This window comes from Hippoglossus hippoglossus, chromosome 5 (assembly GCF_009819705.1).
Source record: "Hippoglossus hippoglossus isolate fHipHip1 chromosome 5, fHipHip1.pri, whole genome shotgun sequence".
Classification (NCBI taxonomy): Eukaryota; Metazoa; Chordata; class Actinopteri; order Pleuronectiformes; family Pleuronectidae; genus Hippoglossus; species Hippoglossus hippoglossus.
Genome location: NC_047155.1, coordinates 1,320,693 through 1,342,831, shown reverse-complemented (window position 1 = coordinate 1,342,831; position 22,139 = coordinate 1,320,693). Strand labels below are relative to the sequence as shown.

Here is a 22,139-nt window from a genome sequence, read left to right as displayed (position 1 = left end):
TAAATAGAAATTAAAAATAGACAATTAGATGATAAATAGACATTTGTTACATGCGTTGTCAGGTAAGAATCATTTAAAATGACGACTGTCTGAGTCTAGTAGCCTGATCGCAGAAGGAATGAAAGATTCGGAGAATCGGTGCGTTCTCCTCGGAGGTTCATAATAACGAAGACATGGCCGTGAACTCATGAGACAAAACGTTATCAGGTTGATAATATTCTTTGCCTTATTTTTCACCTGATTCTCCCGGAGGGAACTCAAGTCTCTTTGCCTCTTTGCCTCTTTGCCTCTTCCACCGAACCAACCGAGAAAAGAAAGCGTCAGAAGACCTTCGATAAATGAACGATGAAAGTAACTTAAAATCAAACATTGAACATTTTGAACTTTTTTGAGTTGTTACGAAACTCCTGGCGTCTACGTTACATCGTCCGGCCTTTGGGAATCTTTCGTAGAGAGCCACGTTATCGTGACCTCCTCCACTGGCAACATGACTCTGTGCTGCCCTCTAGTGGATGTTTTGTTTTGTGTGTCTGGGATGGAGATAGACTTTAATTTTATCGTATGCAAAGGCAGAATAATTTTAATAACTCGGACACGGAGCCAAACACAGTTAATCTGCACATGTGGCTGCAGAGGGCGCTGTTGCTCAGTAAAAGTTACACAGTGCTGCTTTAAGTATTGTTTAACTCCACGTGATTTGTTTTATACAACTTAGGTTTGTGTTCAAAGCGTTTATTGTCGTACAATGAAATTATTTATGTGCCTTCCCCTATGAAAACTGTGTTTATTTAAGAGTATATAGATATAAAACTATAAAACTAAATATGTACAATAAAACATCGGTGGAATAGACATAAAAGTAAAATATGTGTTTGACGCTGATTCAAAACACAAACTTTCATTTTCATGAAAACACTGAACTTCCTCCTCCAGCAGCTGATTAACTCAGCCCACACCACAAGTCCCACAATGCACCTCGCCGCCTGTCGTCATCTAACGTCGACGGACTCGGTGACGCAACGTGCTGTCGCCGGGAGAAGTTTGAAAACAGACGCAAAAACTTTTCTTTTCCTTTAACGTTTCGTGTCGTTCCGGTTGTTTCCGGAGGAACCGAGCCGAGCGTCTCCGGAGGCCGAGCAGGGTCGAGGGGAGTCCGGTCAGAGGACGTCGCGGTTCAGGTGAGCGGGACGAGTCGTTAGCTGGACCCGTCTCACGGTGACATGAGGCGGGCTGTCAACACGCTGCTGTCCCCGTCCTCCGGTTCTCTGTCCCCGGGGACTCCAGCGGCTCTCAGCCGGACACTGAGCCGAGGCTGCGGCCACAGGAGCGGAGAGAGTCCGAGGGGAAAACACGAGGAGTTAGCTAATGTGTAGCTTAAAGTGTTAGCTTACACACATATACACACACACACACTCACACACAGACACACTCACGTATACACACTCACGTATACACACACAAACACACAGACACGTTCACGTATACACACTCACACATATACACACACTCACACACACATATACACACACTCACGTACACACACACACACACACAGACACTCACGTACACACTCACATATACACACACTCACGTATACACTCACACTCACACACAGACACACTCACCTATACACACACTCACACACACAGTAACATTCACGTATACACACTCACTGGGTCACAAATATTTTCCGCAGCTGAAAGAGTATTGCAGTTCTTTGTCACCTTCTGTGTACGTGTACACGTGTTTTGGAACTGTAGAAGTATTTTGTACATGCGTGATGAAAGTTTTCTCGCTGTAGAAGAATGTTACTCATCCGTGAAAAACAAATTGTAGCTGTCAATATATTTTAAACATTTGTTAAAAAGGTTTTCCGGTTGTCGAACTATGTTGAACATTTGCAATGTGTAACTGTAGAAATTGTTTATTATGTATAGAACAATATCTACGGATATAACGATTTTGTTGATGTAGAAATAACTTTTACATATGTGAACATTTTTTGTAGCTGTAGAATCATTGAGCACATTTGTGAATAAGTAATTACAACTGTGGAAATATTTAATACATGTGTATAAAAATGTATTATTATTCTGATTTGAACTGTGATGATTTAACTCCTCCTCCTTTCGCTCCTCTGTGTCCCAGGCAGAAATGTCTTCCCCAGAAGAAGAACCATCGTCTGCCGTGTCGGCCATTCTGTCGTCTGCCCTGTCGTCCGCCGTGTCGGCCGCCATGGCCGTGGCTATGGCGGTGGAAGCTAAGGCGGAGCTTTCCCAGCTGTTAGACGAGTGGGAGGAGGCACAGCGAGGCAGCACGGAGCAGCTGGTGGCCAGCCTCACGAAGTCAGCACCGATTTGTTCATATACTACAACTGATATAACGTATTAACGTCAGAGTTTCTGGATGTTTTCCTGACACGTGACTCATCTGTGTTTTCTGCAGAATCTCTGAGCTGATTGAACGAGAGACATCAGAGTATCACAAAGCAGATCCAGATCCGTTTGATGATCGACATCCAGGTTTACGTCCGGACACATTTTCAAAACCTTTTTGTTCTTTGTCCTAAAAGTTTAAAAACCCCATATTCATGAATTTGATTTGGTAAAAGAAAGAACGCTGCAGAAAGAAACTGAACTGAACTGAAGCTTCTGTTCATGTTTGTGGTCGTTGATTTTCTCTCTCCTGTGTAACTGCAGGTCGGGCGAACCCAGACGGCATGCTGGGACAGCTCCTGAAGATGCTCTTCATGAACAATAACTTCACTAACGCTGTGAGGACCGAGGCATTTGTTTCCTGCTGCGTGTGTTCATCACCACGTGACCGAGGAGTTTCAACTCAGTCTGACAGACGGCACCAAGAACTAAAATGTTCCGTATTGATCAATCAGGAGATTCAAGTGAAAACTCACCTGTTCCACTTTATTTAGAAAGACGGACAGATCTTTATATCATATCTTTCCAATGAACGAGCAGAAACTGAATTGAACACCTTATTATATAGTTTTTTTTGTACGCATGTAAATATAGAAAGTTTGAATTTCACTGCAGAAGTGGAGCTTTAATTTCATATTGTGTATTTTCTAGTTGTTGGACACGTACATCATGACGAGCAGAGAACTGAGCCTCAGAACAGCCGCCTGCCGTCTGCTGCTGGACATCATGCCGGGCCTCGAGACCTCCGTCGTTTTCCAAGAGAAGGTCAAATAATAGCTTTAAAATCTGTCGGGACTTAATCATCCCTGTTTTTATTGAATTGTCTTTTGTTACAGCCTCATGTCTGCACTCAGGAGAACTGATATTTGACAAATATATTATTGTCTCCGCTTACAGCAGCATCATAGTTTATTAAATGTTTATATGTTCATTTTAAATTGGCGTTAAGGTCAATTGTTGCAGATGCGTCTTACTGTGCATCAGATTAGCTGTGACTGAGTCAGTGTGTGTGTGTCTGTGTGTGTCTGTGTGTGTGTGTGACAGGAGGGGCTTGTGGAGACGTTGTTTGGCTTTGCCCGTGAAGCCGAGCGGCCGCTGTGCGTCTACGCCACGGGGCTGCTGGCCCGAGCCATGAGCAACCAGGAGGTGGCAGCCGGCTACAGACCCTCGAACCTGCAGCTGGTGAGTTTCACACACGAGGAAACATCCTGTTGTTCACTCTGCTGGAATATGATCTCTAAAATCTGTATTTACACCAAGTTTAATTAAGTTGTTTACTGACTTTACCCATTGTTATCGAACCTTTGCATCAACCACTAAATGAGCCTGAGAACCTTCTTTCACCTCTAGCATTTTATATATATATATATCACCCTAAATCATCTTGTGTCCTCCAAACATCCAGGTACCGATGATGATTCTGCGTCTGCAAGAGCTGCAAACTCAAGAGGCCGAGAATCACCTCGGTCCCAACAAGACCCTCCAGCATCTTCCTCAGGTCGAAGCCACACAAACCGCAAACATCTCAGCAGACCAGCGAGACAAGACAGAGGGCGAAGACGTGGGCGAGGACAAAGACAGAAAAGACGGCGACGCAGAGAGCAGCAGGCCGATGTTGAAGGCCGGTTCCAAACCTTTTGCCCAGAAAAATGGTGGAAGCGGCAGCAGCAGCGGTGGAGGATCCAGCTCCACACGAATGCTTCCACACTTTGTGGACCAAGCAAGCAATGACCCCGCCTCCAGGGGGACGCAGGACAGACTGGGAGGAGTCAAAAGACCAGCGGGAAAGGAGAACGGAAGGAACGCCAAACAGAAGCTCAGCTTGGAGAGGACCAACACCAGTAACCAGCCAATCAGCAGCTCCTGGTCTGAGATGAGCTCAATGGTGATTGGATCTGACTACTGCCTTTCACCGCTGAGCCCGGCCATGGAGCAGAGGCTCATCCTGCAGTACCTGCAGCCGCTCGGAGAATATCAAGAGGTGAGAAGGTGCCTCCGACACCAGCGCTCAACCAGCCGCTCATCAGGTTACAGCCGTACTGCTGGGATTTCATTTGAAAACTCAAACTCTGTCTTCTTCTGTTTTGGCTCGTTGGCCAAGTTAGAGAAAGAGCTCAGCCACAAATGAGAAGCAGCAACACTGATAGTTCATCTTTTTATCTCACACACACACACACACACACACACACACACACACACACACACACACACACACACACACACACACACTCTATTTAAATGAACTATAAACTCCGTAACCTTTCTTTTCTTTTTCAGTTGCTTGCCATCTTCATGCAGCAGGACACGCGCTTGTTGCTGATGAACTACATCGACCTCAGACAGACCAAGAATGTGCAGCTCACCTACGACGCTCTGCTGGTAAAACTGTGGCCCTCACGAAACAGGAGGAACAGGAGGAACATTAGGAACATGAGAAACATGAAAACATCAGGAACATTAGGAACATGAGAAACACCAGCAACATCAGAAACATTAGGAACTTGACAAACATCAGGAACATCAGGAACATAACAAACATCAGGAACATGACAAACATCAGGAACATGAGAAACATCAGCAACATCAGAAACATTAGGAACTTGACAAACATCAGGAACATCAGGAACATAACAAACATCAGGAACATGAGAAACATCAGCAACATCAGAAACATTAGGAACTTGACAAACATCAGGAACATCAGGAACATAACAAACATCAGGAACATGAGAAACACCAGGAACTTGAGAAACACCAGAAACATCAGGAACATGACAAACATCAGGAACATGAGAAACATCAGGAACATTAGGAACATGACAAACATCAGGAACATGAGGAACATCAGGAACATGAGAAACACCAGGAACATGAGAAACATCAGGAACATGAGAAACATCAGGAACATCAGGAACATGACAGTGGACAGAGCAGGAAATCTGCGTTAGATTATTTTTGTCTGTAGACTTGCAGATAGATTTTTCAGGAGCACAAAGACCAGACCTCTTCCATCACAGACCTCAAATCTGATGGTTTATCTCAACTTTGATTTCAAAACGATCTGTAACTGGATTAATAATCAAATCACGTTCATACTTTATTCTTCAGTTCAGCTAATTCAAATATAGATGAAAATAATATATAAATATATTTTCAGAACAGATTTAAAACGATTTCCTCCTCCTTCGTTTTTTTGTCACAAATATTCAACTGATCATCTTATTGGAAATTATTTTCGTGAATTCAGGATAAAAAACACCAAACACTGAGTTTCGGTCTCTTCCTTCTCTCGTCAGTATCTCGCCTCGTTGCTCCTGCATAAAAAGTTCGTGGCAGAGTTCATTGCTCATGGAGGCGTCCAGAAACTTCTGCAGATCCCGAGGCCCTCGATGGCAGCAACCGGAGTTTCACTCTGCTTGTACTATCTGGCGTACAACCAAGACGCCATGGAGAGGGTATGATCACACACACACACACACACACACACACACACACACACACACACACACACACACACACACACACACACACACTATACATCAGTCTGAATGATTCCTGATCAGTGTCAACTGTTTTGTTTTCCCTGAATCTGAACATCAGGTAGAAACTGTGACTCCACAGTTCAACCTTCTGTTTTCATTCAGGTTTTCTTCGTCACAGAGAAGAATCTGCTGAGTCGAGCTGCGCGATGCTAATGTTTGATACAAAACTAGATTCTTAACCCAGAAATGAACATTTTACAAACATGACAAAAGTTGTGAAATGAAGCCGCTCTTCAGGAAGTTTCTTCGCCTTGACTCCTCGTCTGAATTGAAAATCTCTGAGGTTTATGATTTCTGATGGTTCTGATCATTTGTAAACATTGTTCATCCTGACACACACACACACACGATGTGTTTCTCTGAACTGAAAACTTGATTTAGAGTCAAGTAACAGACTGAGCCTCACTTTCCTGCTCTTTATCTCTACTGTGTGTGTGTGTGTGCGTGTGTGTAGGTGTGTATGCTCCCAGACGGCGTTCTTTCCGACATGGTGTCCTACGCAGTGTGGCTGCTGGAGTCGTCCCACGCTTCCGGCGTCTGCCACGCCACCATGTTCTTCTCCATCTCCTTCTCGTTCAGGGCCGTGCTGCAGCTCTTCGACCAGCAGGACGGGCTGCGCAGGCTCGTCAACCTGGTCAGTGCTGAATCTTATTATCAGGTTATGAGTATGTAATCATACTTTTCCTCTTTTATTGAAAAGCTAAAGATTTAGAGGAGCCTCGTTCTCTCCCTGCAGGTTAGTACTCTGGAGATTCTCAACAGAGAGAGTGAAGTGTCCATAATGAGTGATGACCAGGTTTTCTCCAGCCGACAGACGGCCAAACATACCTGCATGGCCGTCCGCAGGTACAGCGACGCATGATTAACTGAACATATGTTATGTATGTTATGTATTTAAATGCTCAGTATTTACTGTTTCAGTAAATATTTTAATTTCCAAGTTAATTTCCCTTCTCTTGGTTTTTAATTTCCTTCGTGTTGGTGCTATGAAAGGTTTTTGGCAAAGCTCTGACTCGTACAAACTTTGTACCTTTTCTTTGTCCCAGCAGCTGCTTAGTACAGGTCCAAAAAATCATTGATCATATTTCTGATTATTGATTTCTTCTCTGACTTTTTTAAGGTATTTTGAGGCTCACCTGGCAGTGAAGGCCGAGCAGGTGAAGCAGGCCCTGCACACGTCAGACAAAGGCACCATCGTTCCCCAGCAGCAGTTTTACAAGGTACGACGTGGATTCATAATCGTCCTGTTTGTAGAATAACCCATCAAATAGTAGATTTCACTGTTTTTATTTTAAAAAATCTGTTAAATAGACAATCGTACATGATCTTGTTTCCTGTAGCAGAGATAAACAGAAAGAAGCTTTATTGTCAAGAGACCATCAAATAACCCGTTTACACATAGTTAGTTTTTCTCATGTGAAGCAGCAGCAGGAGATTGTAGGGGTCAGACTCGTTCACAACAAGGGGAACATGTGGGGAACATGTGGGGAACATGTGGGGAACATGTGGGGAACGTTCTCACATACAGCCCCTGTGAAAAAGTTCAGGAAAATGTCTGGACTTGATGTTTGAAAGCAGCTACATACGTCGTGAAGAAGTTCAGAGAAAAAACCAGTTTAACTTAGAAGTATCCAGTTTAATCACCAACGCTACTTTTAGTACGTTTGTCTTTTTGAAGAAATTTAGAAAAAGAATAAAAAAGACAGTTTGTATCTGCCGTCACAAGAAGCCAACATCTACATGTGTGTGCCTCTGTTTCCAGGCTTACACGTACACCAGAGAGCAGGTGATTGAGATGATGGAGTTCCTCATCGAGTGCGGACCTCCGCAGCTCCACTGGGAACCGGTGGAGCTCTTCTACAAGTTGTCCTGTGTTCCCTTAATGCTGCAGCTGATCTCTACAGCCTGTGACTGGAGGACTTACTACGGCAGGTAAAGCTGCTCCGCGGTTTCTCAGCTGGCTTCTCTTTCTCCGCTTTTTGGTTGGGTTGCACCGATCGATCGGCCACTGACCGGAATCGGACGATTTCCAGCCTGATCACTTTTATCTATAGATATATATAATATGTAAAAAGTTTGTCCTGTAACATTTCACTTTTTTTTATTTTTGAGATGTGAGAATTTTCCATTGAAGAAAAGTTAGGAAAATGTTTGTGTATGATGTAAATTATAGTTCTTAGAAGCAAAATCTGCAAAATCTGAATCACCCAAGAAAATTGCGATCGTTGCATCTTTTTTGAGTAAAGATTTACGACATGAGGATCTTTCTCTCTCTCTCTCTCTCTCTCTCTCTCTCCCTCTCTCTCTCTCTCTCTCTCTCTCTCTCTCTCTCTCTCTCTCTCCCTCTCTCTCTCCCTCTCTCCCTCTCTCTCCCTCTCCCTCTCCCCAGGAGTGACACTGTGCGTTATGCCTTGGACATCCTGGCCATCCTGACTGTGGTTCCTAAAGTCCAGCTGGTGCTGGCAGACACTGTCGATGTTCTGGATGAGACCAGGTCGCTGGTTTCCACTGTGGGTCAGTAAAACTCTTTGGTTTTTCTCCGTCAGTGTCTTGTCTGCAACTGATTGATTGCTCAGCTCATTTGTCCTGGATGTGTCTCTGCTGCAGGTATGAGCGTCATCCTGGGCGTCGCTGAGGGCGAGGTGTTCATCAACGACGCTGAAATCCAAAAGTCTGCGCTGCAGGTAAGAGAATGACTATTTACCTCCAGAAAGGGTTTCATCTGCGTTTGTTTGTCTGTCAGCAGGACCATTCAAAAAACTACTCAAAGGATTTATATGAAATTTTGTGGCTGGGTGGGACATGAAGCAGAGAAGAAGTCATCAGATTTCAGTGCAGATCCAGGAGTTAGTTTTTTCACTTTCTTGAACATGGTGTGACGAACGTTTAGAGGACTTTAGCGAGTAAGGAAAGAAAAGTAATAACAGTAGCCACACTCAGACAGTGTGACGCTGTGGTCCAGGTCGGTCCACACGGTTTTCTTACCTGTAGACCAGTCGGCTGGTCCAAGTTTTGATTTCATGTTTCATACTGACTGAAAAGATCAGTTTCTGACATGCCTGGAATGTGACGTGTAGTTTATCTGAAGCAAATCAGACGCGTCAAGTGGCTTCTTCTTAACTTAAAGTCTTTTAATTTGAAAACACAACCTTTTCATTGCCTGTCCACGGACCCTCCCACCGTCATGGTGTCGTTTTCAATGAATAAACATAAAGAGTATTATCACACAAACCCACCATCACATCCTTCTCTTACCTGCTTTAACAAACTTCAGTCTAAAATGAGTCCTGGCGACCTGACCACCCTAACCCACAGCTTCTGACCTCCCAGGTCATAATAAACTGTGTGTGCGCTCCGGACCAGAGCCTGAACAGTGTGGGGGCCTTCGCTGTCGCCCCCCTCAGGCCGTCCCTCCACCCCCAGCAGCCTCCCACCCCCTTCAACAAGGTGCTGGCCCACATGTGGCAGGTAGTGCAGAACAACAACGGGATAAAGGTACGAATTAAGTGATTTTATGTTTCAACACTGTGTAACGTTTGCTGATCAACAGCGCCCCCTGCTGCCACATGTGCTGATTAATTCTGTTGGGCGTAGTGCATCAATGTGTTCAGCCCTGACTGTGTCGTCCCACTGGACTGAAACACTACTGGATTACCCATATAGTATTTATATTTGTATGATTCTTGTGGACTAAACTCAGGCACTGAATGTTATGAACTGTAACGTCACTTCCTGAATCTCGGACCATCCCATAACCCCGACCCTCTCGTGTTTCCCAGGTTCTCCTGTCTCTCCTGTCGGTGAAGATGCCGATCACAGACGCAGACCTGATCCGCTCTCTGGCCTGCAAGGCTCTGGTCGGACTCTCTCGCTGCTCAGCGATCAGACAAATCATCAGCAAACTGCCACTGTTCACCAGCGGCCACATTCAACAGGTACGATGTTCAATCACAACGCTCAGGAAGAACATTTTAATTTCCTCCTCATCATTTTCTCCTTTTCCCGACTACTGTGCGTATGTGAATAGAAAATAAATCATTATACATTATATGTATTTTAAAGTATCTAATAAAATATTTTATATTGTTTCACTGAAAGTTCAAATTCAAGAGACATATTTCTTCCCAGAGGTTTGTATTGAGTTCATCTCATGTGATGTTTCTGACCTTCTGACCCCTGCAGCTGATGAAGGATCCGGTGCTGCAGGACAAACGCAGTGAGCACGTCCGGTTCTGCCGCTACGCTGCCGAGATGACGGAGCGAGTGTCTGGGAAGCCTTTGCTCATGGGCACCGACGTGTCGCTGGCTCGTCTGCAGAGGGCCAACGTGGTCGCCCAGTCACGGATCACCTTCCCTGAGAAGGAACTCCTCATGCTGGTCAGGAACCACCTTGTGGCCAAAGGGCTCCATGACACGGCCGGCCTGCTCGTTAAGGAAGCTAATTTAGGATCCTTGTGTCCCAACGCCTCGTCCTGCGTCAGCCCTCCCCCCTCCTCACTGATTCCCAGGACTTGTCGGCTGGCCGGTGGGATTGCGGCCCGCGCCGCCAGCCACGTCGGATACTCTCCCGTGTCCTCGGTGGTCCCCTCCACCTCTCCTCCTCCCTCCCGCACCCTGGTCACGCCTCACCCCCCATGCTCCTCTTCCTCGTCTACCTCCGCCCTCCCTACTCCTCTGCCTCCTCATTCCCACGGACAGGGTTCACATCCAGTTGGACGGATTTTGTTCACACGGGAACGCCCAGTGGCCAGTTGCAACTCAGGGAAAAAACTTCGTGCGCTGAAGCAGAAGTCCGACCACGGTGCTTTCATCCAGGTCAGTGACGGGTTCATGATATTCACAGTATAGTGATCAGTCCAAAGGGAGCAGTTTCATTCGTCATCACTGGACCTTATGTTCTAGTGGTTGGGGAATTTCAACAGACTTAAACTCCAAGAGCCAGAGAAAAATTCATGGATCTTCATGAATACAAATATATTTAGGGGTCTGATAAGTCCCCGTAAATATCTCTTTATTATGTTATTTATTTTGATGTTGAGATTTGGACTGCACAACAGATGAACCATCATAAAGATACTTATTTAAAAATGTCTTCACAGTACAACTAGATATATTTACTGTTAGAGTCATGACGAGAGGAAGGTCACACGTTTGTATCACAGCGGTTTCAGAACAGTTCACTCAGGGTGCAAAATACTGATCCGTTGATTCAGGTTCAATTTCAATCATATGTTTTTATTTCTCCTGCTCAGACTCCGGCCATGAAGAAGCAGCTGGAGCGCCACCTCCCTTCCCCCCCGACCCTTGACAGCATCATCACAGAATACCTGAGAGAACAACACGCCCGCTGCCCCAATCCCGTCACCACCTGCCCGCCCTTTTCCCTGTTCACGCCGCACAGATGCCCCGAGCCCAAGCAGAGGCGACAGGCACCGCCCAACTTCACTGTCCGCCTGGGCAGCCGGGTGCTGTACCCCAAATACGGAGGTGTGGACCGGGGGTGTCTGGATCGACATCTGATATTTAGCAGGTAACGAACTCGCCTCTTCAGTAAACACCTCTGCACCGTGTCTTTCTGTAACATTTTTTTGTGCGTCTTCCGCGTGGCCTTTTCTTTCTCCTCGATTCAGGTTTCGCCCAATGTCCGTCTTCCACGAGGGCGACGGGGACGAGAGCGGCTTCACCTGTTGTGCCTTCTCAGCCCGAGAGCGTTTCCTGATGCTGGGAACCTGCTCCGGTCGACTCAAATTCTACAACGTCTTCTCTGGAGAGGAGGAGGCGAACTACACCTGCCACACATCAGCCATCACGCACCTCGAACCCTCCAGGGTACGTTTCAGAACAACGGCTGCCATTGTAGATCAGCGGTTCCCAAACTAAGGGGTAGAGATGGTATAAACTATTAGAAATTTGTATTATTCACAAATGATCAAACAAAAGGTAAATACAGAAGTTCAAATGTTTGAATTTCTTTGCCCCCTGAGGTGATTATGACCGATTAGCAACAGCATCAGTTGCAGCAGGTGAATTTACAGCATCACAGAAAACGCTGTGACATCTGCACATAGGCAGCAGCTGTGAGAAATGAAATATGTAGATCACATGATCTTTTGTGTTGTGATCCATAAAGTGGTCATAATCTCACATGCTAATATTACTGGGAATATACTGGAGGGACTAATACTGCACTGGTTTGCTGAGGCCTACAACCACAGGACAGTGGGTCAGGTTGTCTTTGCTCTTCAACGAAAGTTTTATGAAATTATATCATTTGAATTTCTAAAATATAGCGAATGTATATTTGTTGTGTGTTTGTCAGGATGGAAAGCTGCTGCTCACCTCGGCCTCTTGGAGCGTCCCCCTGTCCGCTCTCTGGAGTGTGGATGGTGTCTTTAGCATGAAGTAAGACACACACACACACACACACACACACACACACACACACACACACACACACACACACACACACAGTGTGTTAATCTTTCACAGCTTTGTCTCTTTATGAACTGAGATGTTGTTACGTTGCTGAATGTTTTGTTTCTGTTCTCAGGAACTCTTTTGTAGACGACCACTACGTTGAGTTCAGTAAACTCTCTCAGGACAGAGTCATCGGCACCAAAGACCAAGTCGCACACGTGGGTCACAAAGAATGTTCCGTGTTTCGTTACCAGTTACATCATTCATGCTGTACAACGTTTATATTCCTTACTATTATATTTCTGTTCCCAACTATTTTATTTCTGCAGATCTACGACATCCAGACGGGTCAGAAGACGTTGACCCTGAACGACCCCGGCCTGGCCAATAACTACAAGAGGAACTGCGCCACCTTCAACCCGACCGATGACCTGGTGCTCAACGACGGCGTGCTGTGGGACGTTCGAGCGTCACGGGCCGTCCATAAGTTCGACAAGTTCAACATGAACATCAGCGGCGTGTTCCATCCCAACAGCCTGGAGGTCATCATCAACACTGAGATTGTATCCTGCTGGTTTTGAAATAATCTAAATATGAATTATTCACTATGAATAAACTTTGAATAAACAGGCAACCAGAGCTTTGCATCAGCTGTAGTGTCTCACGCTGTCGTGCAGTTCTCAGCCTTGACAGCAGGTGTCAGTGGGACCTGAAGACCTTCCACCTCCTGCACACTGTCCCCGCCCTCGACCAGTGCAGACTCGTCTTCAACAGCAACGCCACCATCATGTATGGAGGTAAAGAACAGCGGGTCTGTGTAGACGGGGTTAACCCTAACCCCTCTTGAATGTGATTCTCAAGACTTCTTGAGGGAATTTCTTCAACTCATCAGTTTTCAAAGATAAGAAAGTGATTATGTTTCAGTTGTCAATGGTCACAGTGACCTTTGTGTGTATCTGGAAAACAGGTCTGTAGAAATATATGTACACAAACTGCACTGGCTGGCGAAGGCATACAACAGCAGTGCAGTAATTCTAGTTATTTATCCCAAACTGATTTAAGTTGGTACCAGTTTGTCTGTGTTTGTCTTTAACATGACGCGGAGTCGTCGGGTTTATTAAGTGTGTAACTGTACCGGTTGTGGGTTTTTTTTCTCTACACACACGCAGCAATGCTACAAGCCGATGATGAGGATGATGTGATGGATCAGCAGATGAAGAGTCCCTTCGGTTCGTCCTTCAGAACCTTTGATGCTACAGACTACAAACCCATTGGTAGGCTGCTCGTCTGCAGACTTAAAGCTCATTGGACAGTTTTACACCTGAAACTTCTATTTGATATTCTCTTTTTATTTATAAGACACACAAATGTGTTGCTCTGTAAAATGTAAAAAAAACACAGTCTTGATGGTTTCTTAACAAGAAGAATTTGATCATAACATTTCACCTTCAAACTTCAATTCATAACTGATGTTGTTGTGGTTTTTCTTTCAGCCACAGTGGACGTAAAGAGGAACATCTTTGACCTGTGCACTGACAACAAGGACTGTTACCTGGCTGTTATTGAGGTACGCTCATAAATACAGATTATAAGAACCTCTTCTGAAATAACATCTGTCACATGGAACTAAACTGACTCTTGAATATTTGAATAGAATAAAAAGCCTTGAAAATATGACCGGGTTAATGTTTTGCATCGCCTCAAGATTTATTACCTTCTTGCCGTGTCAATAAAGCTGATTGAAATTTGTTTCGATCAGCTCAGAGGAAGAAATACTCACAAATAAATCTATAAAATCCATTAAAGCAAAAAAACCTCAATCTTGTTAGAATTAATACAACCTCAACAACATTTCTATACAAACAATATTCCTGTAGTCAAAGGTGTTTATTATATACATGTTCTGGTCTGCTGCAAGTTAATTTCCCCTGATGTTTTGATCAATGATGTTTTATCTCATATAAAATGTAATGATAAGACACAAGCACCTGTAGGATGATAAAGGCTCATATTGTTTTTCTTTTCAATAATTCTACGCATCTTCTGTTTTCATTAAAGGAATCACTATCTGTTAATTTAGTTTTTTTTTTAAACTGGTCTGAAAAGAGAGTAAAACGATCTTTATTGTCAAGATGTCGACACGTTCCATCACATTAACGACAGAGAGGAGAAGCTCTGAGGGAAAAGTCTCCAGGGAGGAGATCTGAAGCCCCAGATTTACCGACAGTGTTTGTCTTTTGTGAATTGACTGTGTAGAACCAGGACACGGTGAGTTTGGACACGGTGTGTCGTCTCTACGAGGTGGGACGACAGAAACTGGCTGAGGAGGGAGACGACGACGACCAGGTGAGAAACACGGAACTGAATCAAACTTTACCACTGTTTTCCAGACATTGATTTGATGATGAGATTTGAATGTGTCTTGTTCTCTTCCAGGAAGATGACGACCAGGATGACGACGACTCGTCAGACACAGACGACGACGACGATGACGACGACGATATGGACACAGACCCGCTCATAGAGGAACTGACCAATCGAGAGAATCGGGAAAACGGGGACGGGGCCGACTCGCCCACAGATGAAGAGGTAGCTGTGGACTCGTCGCGTTTCTCTGTTTTCTGTGCGTCTCTTCCTCACATGAACACGTCATCTCTGAAAGCCTGCGAGGGAACTTCTTTAAATTGAATCCAAAGATTAGAAGTTAAAGGGTCAAAGGTCACTCAGCACTTCCATGGACTTAGTTTTAGTATTAAATCCACTTCATTGCTCGGAGCCCAGAAGGAGTCCCCATGTGTGGCAGCAGAGGGCGCTGTCGCTCAGTAAAATGAGATGTTTAAAGCTCTTATTTCATAACCAGTCCTCGGTTCAGGTGTTTCTGGATCCGTTGTTTCTGTTCCCCAGTAAAGTTTTTCCATCTCCTCCCCTCAGATCGCAGATCTTCTTGGAGGCAACAGCGACGATGACGACAACGATGACTCGGAGGACGACGACGACGACTCCGACAGAAGTGATGACAGGTCGGATCCCTTCGACCCCGACTGTGAGTAAATGATAAATCGTCTGTTTTTATATATGACGACCACTCAAACTCTCTTACAGTTTTTTTTTGCCATTCACACAATGCGTCTATGGGCAAGGACACTTTGACCTGCACATAGGGAGGAATGGGATTGAACCGTCAACCTTCTGGTTAGAGATTGATTTCACTGTAGTTCAGCTTTTAAATTCAAGAAGAAATCACTGTTGTGGCAGCTGAGATCACAGACTGTAAATAAAGATAGACGGCACGACGGCTAATCAAAAGTGAAGTCAGAGTGATTTGAGCGCCCCCTGGTGGCTGGCTGCGGTAGCTATAATAAACCCCGCCTCCTCCATGTTAGTAGACACTTCCACGGCTCCACGATTACTGCACAGACTCTGTGGGAGGAGGCGGAGACATGTCGCCCATCTTTTTTATAGTTTATGGCAAAAATATCTGCAGCTGTTTTGATTCGTTTTAAAGTTCAGAGGTTTCTTATGGTTTTGGAAAAGTTGCGCAGACAAAACAAGACGTCACTTCAGGGTCGGAGACGTTGTGAGCTGCATTATTCACGACTTTCATAGAGGAAACAATTATATGAGAAAATAATCAGAAAATCAATGTTGATTAAAATGAATATAATCAGCAGTTGTGCCTTCAAATCAGATTAAAAATAGATTTAAATGCTAATTTAGTTTCGACATCGTCTCATGTTGACATAGATTAAAATCCTTCATGCAGTTTTTGATTTCATCGTCAGAAATTAGATTTGTGTGTGTGTGTGTGTGTGTGTGTGTGTGTGTGTGTGTGTGTGTGTGTGTGTGTGTGTGTGTGTGTGTGTGCGTGTACGTGTACTCGCTGCAGTTGACGGAGAACGATCAGATGACGAGGACCTTCAACTCTTGCGGTCGCTCCATGACCGATGGTTCTCCTGACCGATGGTTCTCCTGACCGATGGTTCTCCTGACCCGGGAGAAGACGCTCGGCAGCAGACACCTTGATCCTCGACGAGAACTTTTTTCTTTTTCAAACCACCGTTTCTCATTTAACCAGGCAAGTGGACTGTGGACACACTGATCGTCTCTATTTAAACTGCAGAGAGACGACAGTGACGGTCGCGGGGCTCAGATCATTTCACTGACTTGACCTTTGACCTGGATTCTGTGCTTCCTGTCTCGGTGTTTGTACGAATTTTGAATAAGAACAAAAGTATTTATGATGTTTTACCTGAGTCTCTGCTGGAGGAAACATTTAATGCTGCAGAATAAATAATTTAATTTAATTGGTTTTTTCACGTTTCTTTTTCACTGTTGCATTTATTGACAAAGAACTGAATGAAGAAATGAATCGTCAAGGTTTTGGTTAAATTTAAATCTAAATTTAAATCTACACTGACGTTGTGCAGGGGTTGTTTTTTCTTCTCGTGCTGGAGGTCGTCACTTTCTCCCAGGTTCCCTTCACTAAATCAAATCCTGTAAATCCAGTAAATAAAGAAAATACACTTTATTGAAGAAGTAAAACTCTCATCCACCTTTCTCACAAAAGTCTGTGTACGTGTTCACAAGGACACGTGTGCTTATGTGAATTTCCCCGATGTGTGGATAAATAAAGTTCAATCTAATCTAATGTTCTACAGTCAAAGTCAAATACTTTATTATTCAATTAAAGTAGCTTTATCTTTATAGGGGTTGACAACTTAACAACTTTTCTGTTTGGGACTTTAAAATGACTGAAAATACAATTTTCAAAATGCTTCATGAAGGAAAAAGTTAATTTTTCTGACATTTCATTATCAGCTGCTACAAAGTTTCATATAACTTAAACTCAACACTCGACCTTTGATCTTTATCATAATGTGCTTTGATTTCATGGACTTAAAGAAACGACCTCATACGAAAACTGCTGGTTTCATTGTTCTGCTCATTTGAGGATGAAGGAGTTGATCAATTTTAAAGCGTCTCTGATCTGATGTTGGTTGTTTAGTGTGTTGTTCCCCCGGTTGGTCACAAGAGGTCAGTGTTACACTGGTGAGGTACTGTGAACATGGCTCTGCACGGTTCTTAACTCCTCCCTGTGGCAACACTCACCTGAATATAAAGATAATAATAATATATAAAAAGAGTTGAAGAACATTATTGGCTGCAACTTTTTATAATTATGGATTCACATGGTTTTCAGTGTGGTCTTGAGATTCGTGTTCAGGCTCATTTTGCTGCTGCAGAATCAATCAGAGACACTGAGCTGCTCATGTGTGTTGACGGTTTGATTGTTAGCAGCTGGATTAGCACTGAACTGGGAGGATGCGGTACGAGTCCAGAAAGAACCCATTCCACTTGGATCCGGATCAGGGCCGATGCAGGGATTTCTTTATACTTTCTTGTTCATTGTGAAATGACTTTGAACCTTTCCACCGGGTTTTCAGAGGATACTTGTTGGATCTTGTAGAAAACAATCTGATATTGTTGTGATGTAATTCGATGCAGTTGGATTTCGGGTCTGTCGCTGGAGGTGTGAGCTCGACTGAAGCGCTCTCTGATTTTTGCTTCATGAGTCTTGAGTGTTTGGTCTCATTCTCCAGAAGGAAAATCAATCATGTGGTTTCTCAGATGACGTTGATGATGGATGAGAATCAATAAACATCTAAAGTGACTTCATGAAAACTGAGACACTGAAGTTAACATGTAGTTCAGGTCTGACTCCTCCTCCTCACATCTGAAACTATTTTTGTCTTTTATAATAACCAGACTTCATGAGGATCACCATGGTAACCTTATGATCCAGCAGAGATAAGGACAGTGTGTCCACCACAACAACACACTCACACACTGCAGCAGTGTGCTGCTCAGGTTTGTACACACGGTGGCACAACAGACACACAATAAACATCGCCCTGTGCCTTTCTGTGCAGGACGTGCACGCGTATTGTAGACGTCTTGAGGCTGCTGTAAATCCCACGCGCGCGCACACACACACACACACACACATGTCAGTGTAGTGTCATGTTGTGGTGTGATGTCACTCTGTGGCTCCATGTGTCATGTTTGTGCGTAAATGTGTCCGCGCAGCTGGATGATGTAGTTCTGTACAGGTGTGTGTGTGTGTGTGAGAGATGGTCCACCACAAGTGTTTTCTGCCAAGTGTGTGTTTGCGTGCGTGTATGCCCCGTGCACAATAATTGATCAATGTTGTGCCAGTGATGAGCTGTAATGATCAGGTGGTGCAGCGGACACACACACACACACACACACACACACACTGATCCTCTTAAACCTGATGCAGGATTCCCTCCGCTGCGCACGACTCTCTCGGTCACACGCACCCACACCGACTGTGTTTTCCCTTCGTGCGCGCACAGTAACTTAGTCAGCTGCAGCAGGAGGAACGTGCGCGTCCGCATGAGAACGGGAGAAGCACCGGAGAGCTGCCGGTGGAGGCTCCGGAGGAAGCTGCGCTCAACTTAACGGAAAATAATTATTTTGAAATCAATTCCTCACATGCACTTGGAGTCTGTGCGCGCTCCCGGTGCGCGTGATAGCGTCGTCAGCTGTTGTGGTGAAACGTGCGCAGTGATTCTCTGTGGTTCAAACGTCGCTCCGAGCCTCAGGAGCTTTGCGGTGTTTGTGGCACAGTGTGCGCATCGCTCCGGATCAACCGGACCCCGTGACGCAGCTTCTCCGCGGAATCAGCGCAGGTCTGCCCCGCACAGCGCAGCGCAGCGGCGGGGACGGGAGGACACTGACGGGAGGACACTGACGGGACACACGCGATCTGCTCCTCGGTCGAAAACAACCTGACCCGGGTGGACTCGGACAGAAGACAGTCATTGTCCCCAGACCCTGAACAACTCCAGTAACTTTCGCTGCGCGTCTCCCTCTCTCCGGTGGAACCTCCGCAGGATCTCCATGACGCGACGCACCGGGTGATTATTGTACTTTGGCCGGAGGGATTTTGCGCGGCGGACACCGGGGCATCATGTGGACGCCGACGGAGGACGAGAAGATCGGAGTGGGTGAGTGGACCAGCGGGTTCTTTACAGATTACTGAAGCTGGTCTGATGCTGGTGGTCAGACTCAATCAGAACCCCCCCCAACTAGCGGTATTGAACGTTTTCAAAGTGAATGTGGTCAGTGCGGTTGGTTCCGCTGCTCGTTGTGTCTCTTTGTGGAGTCGTGACAGTGAGATGCTGGTTGTGTGTCTGTGTGGGTCTGTGTGTGTGTGTGTGCAGGAGTTTCTTTATCACTGGTGTTTCCTTCTTTCTGCTGCGTCAACGATGCTCCCATCAAACCACGGAGTGTTTCCCCGGAGACACGTGACTGGCCCCAGAGCGCACGAGTCTCACTGAGGCTCCTGCGAGTTTATAATGTTTTATTTTTATCTCTATTATTTAAAAAACATCTGAATCCACGTGCGAGTCTGTGAAATGATCAGTATTTATAATACCATGTGACGGAGGCCTGTCCATTCCTGCTTCTGGCCTCATTCATTTACATTTTTCAATCGCCGTATTTCGTCTATTCTATTTATTCATACATCTGTCTGTATTTATCTGTGCAGGATTTATAAGATGTGTGTCAGTGTCCTGTTTGAGGAGGCCTCAGCCTGCGGGAGGAGGAGGAGGAGTCTGGTCCTCAGGTGGATCCTCAGGTGGATCCTCACCAGTCTCTCTCTCTCTCTCCTCCATGTGTTGCTTGTTATCTGACTTTTGACAAAGAGCCAATCAGTAAACACCAGTGCGATGAAGTGGGAGGTTTGTAGGTTTGGTTTGAGTTGTCAAGGTGGTTTTGTTCATGAAGCTTCTGTAAGCGTTGAGTCTTTAAATCTTTGAACTTCTGACACCTCGTCTCATGGGGTGGAAAGTAACTGAGTACAGGAAGGAAATATTGTACTTTTCACTCCATTACTTTTGACCGACAGCCCGAGTTAGTTTGCAGACGACCCTCAGACGTGTCGATGTCGGATGTTTGTGATAAACGTTGGATGAACTTTTGATCAAACCCTAAATCAAGTCTTGGATCATCTGGAAGAAGCTGAACTCAGGTTGTTTCTCTGAGCTCAAGCGACTTTAGAGTCACATGTTTGTCACATAATGAGACGAGCGATGATCTGATTCTTTGTTGTGGATTAAACGACACAACAGGATATAAAGTCAGATTCGTGTTCAACGAGCTCCTCAGGAAACCCAGCAGCCGTTCAACCAGCTCTTCCTCCAGCGACACTTTCTAGACTCATGGCTCCGTCTCATCTTTGCTGCCGTTGCAGTTTTGAATGAGCAGCGTCTCGTGAACTCGAGTTTTTGATGAACCTCAGAGATCAGCTGCAGCGGAATCCTCACAAAGTCCAACAGAATGACCGTAAAGATCTGAACCCCGGTGCCAGAGCTCGACGGACCGACACCTGCAGAGCGACTATAAACCATGTGTCCACGAAGGAGGGGGTGGGGGGGCAGTGCTGACAGGAAGTCGATGAAGATTCATGACGGAGCCACGCACTTCACTTTAAGAAACTTTACCTGAGTTTCACGAGAGGTTTGGTTTTTCTGCTGTTAATTTAAACATCGTGACACAAACATGGACGTGCGTTCACTGTGTTTGCACGTTTTCTTTTTTAAACCAGAGCGTCCGACATGTTTGTACAGTGGCTGTGAAAGCAGGAAGTTCCTGTCATATGATCTGTGCTTCCTGTCCAGTCTGCCAGAATACCAAAAAGCATTCTGGGACATGTGGAGCACCAGTTAACTAGGAGGAGAGGAAGCAGGTTTGAATAAATATTCAGTCCCTCAGTTTGATATTAAACATGATGATGTTGAGTCTTCATCATGTTCTCATCAACTCTTCAGGCTTCATGCTCCAGTGTCTCTGCACCGTGACGGCAAATGAGAAGATAAACACACGAGAGGAAAGAGGAAATCCTCGATGTTCCGTTCATACAGGGAGTGAGAATCCATGTCTGAGAGCAGGAGAGTCACGTATCCCGTCAGTGTTTTCATGTTAGTGAGTGTTGTGTCTTTTGTCGTCCGTGTCGTTGTCGCCGGACGAGGCCGTGCATACCAAGGCAGGGAGAGCGGTAACTCATAGAGCCGCTCCAATGGAGTCGGGATGACTAGTGCCTGGTTGCAGAAAAACAGCCATTCAGTGGGATGAATGCAGCTTTGTGGCTCCCACTGAGGCTCCTGAATGCAGCTTCACCTCCCCCCAGGGCCGAGGGCCCGGCGCTCAGTTCTCACACTCACACAGGACGCACACAGACAGACGGGCAGAGAGAGACAGGCAGAGAGAGACAGGCAGGGAGAGAGAGACAGGCGGGCAGAGAGAGACGGGCGGGCAGAGAGAGACGGGCGGGGAGAGAGAGACGGGCGGGCAGAGAGAGACGGGCGGGCAGAGAGAGAGACAGGCGGGCAGAGAGAGACGGGCGGGGAGAGAGAGAGAGACGGGCAGGCAGAGAGAGACAGGCAGGGAGAGAGAGAGACAGGCAGGGAGAGAGAGAGACAGGTGGGCAGAGAGAGAGAGACAGGCAGAGACAGACAGGCGGGCAGAGAGAGACGGGCGGGCAGAGAGAGAGAGACGGGCGGGCAGAGAGAGACAGGCGGGCAGAGAGAGACAGGTGGGCAGAGAGAGAGAGAGAGACGGGCGGGCAGAGAGAGAGAGACGGGCGGGCAGAGAGAGACAGGCGGGCAGAGAGAGACAGGCGGGCAGAGAGAGACAGGTGGGCAGAGAGAGAGAGACA

The 22,139-nt window shown here is 45.7% G+C and overlaps 1 protein-coding gene across 2 annotated transcripts; it reads left to right on the top strand.

Moving 5' to 3' along the window:
• The first annotated feature begins 977 nt into the window (after nt 1-977).
• Nucleotides 978-16,700, top strand: LOC117762176 (DDB1- and CUL4-associated factor 1-like). 2 transcript variants are annotated; one of them, XM_034586687.1, is made up of 30 exons: nt 978-1,178; nt 2,149-2,345; nt 2,446-2,522; nt 2,700-2,773; nt 3,087-3,200; nt 3,480-3,617; nt 3,841-4,416; nt 4,713-4,814; nt 5,732-5,890; nt 6,432-6,611; nt 6,714-6,823; nt 7,098-7,197; nt 7,740-7,909; nt 8,367-8,491; nt 8,585-8,661; nt 9,308-9,472; nt 9,757-9,912; nt 10,160-10,792; nt 11,230-11,507; nt 11,608-11,806; nt 12,297-12,379; nt 12,528-12,612; nt 12,724-12,957; nt 13,098-13,191; nt 13,564-13,668; nt 13,888-13,961; nt 14,651-14,740; nt 14,831-14,983; nt 15,326-15,437; nt 16,281-16,700. In XM_034586687.1, the coding sequence occupies exons 2-30, from the start codon at nt 2,155-2,157 to the stop codon at nt 16,349-16,351; spliced, it is 4,725 nt and encodes a 1,574-aa protein (XP_034442578.1). In that variant the 5' UTR covers nt 978-1,178; nt 2,149-2,154; the 3' UTR covers nt 16,352-16,700. The 2 variants fall into 2 exon arrangements, with proteins under 2 accessions (XP_034442578.1, XP_034442579.1); XM_034586688.1 differs by lacking the exon at nt 978-1,178 and having other exon boundaries at nt 2,155-2,345; nt 16,281-16,365; nt 16,408-16,700.
• Nucleotides 16,701-22,139: the final 5,439 nt, after the last annotated feature.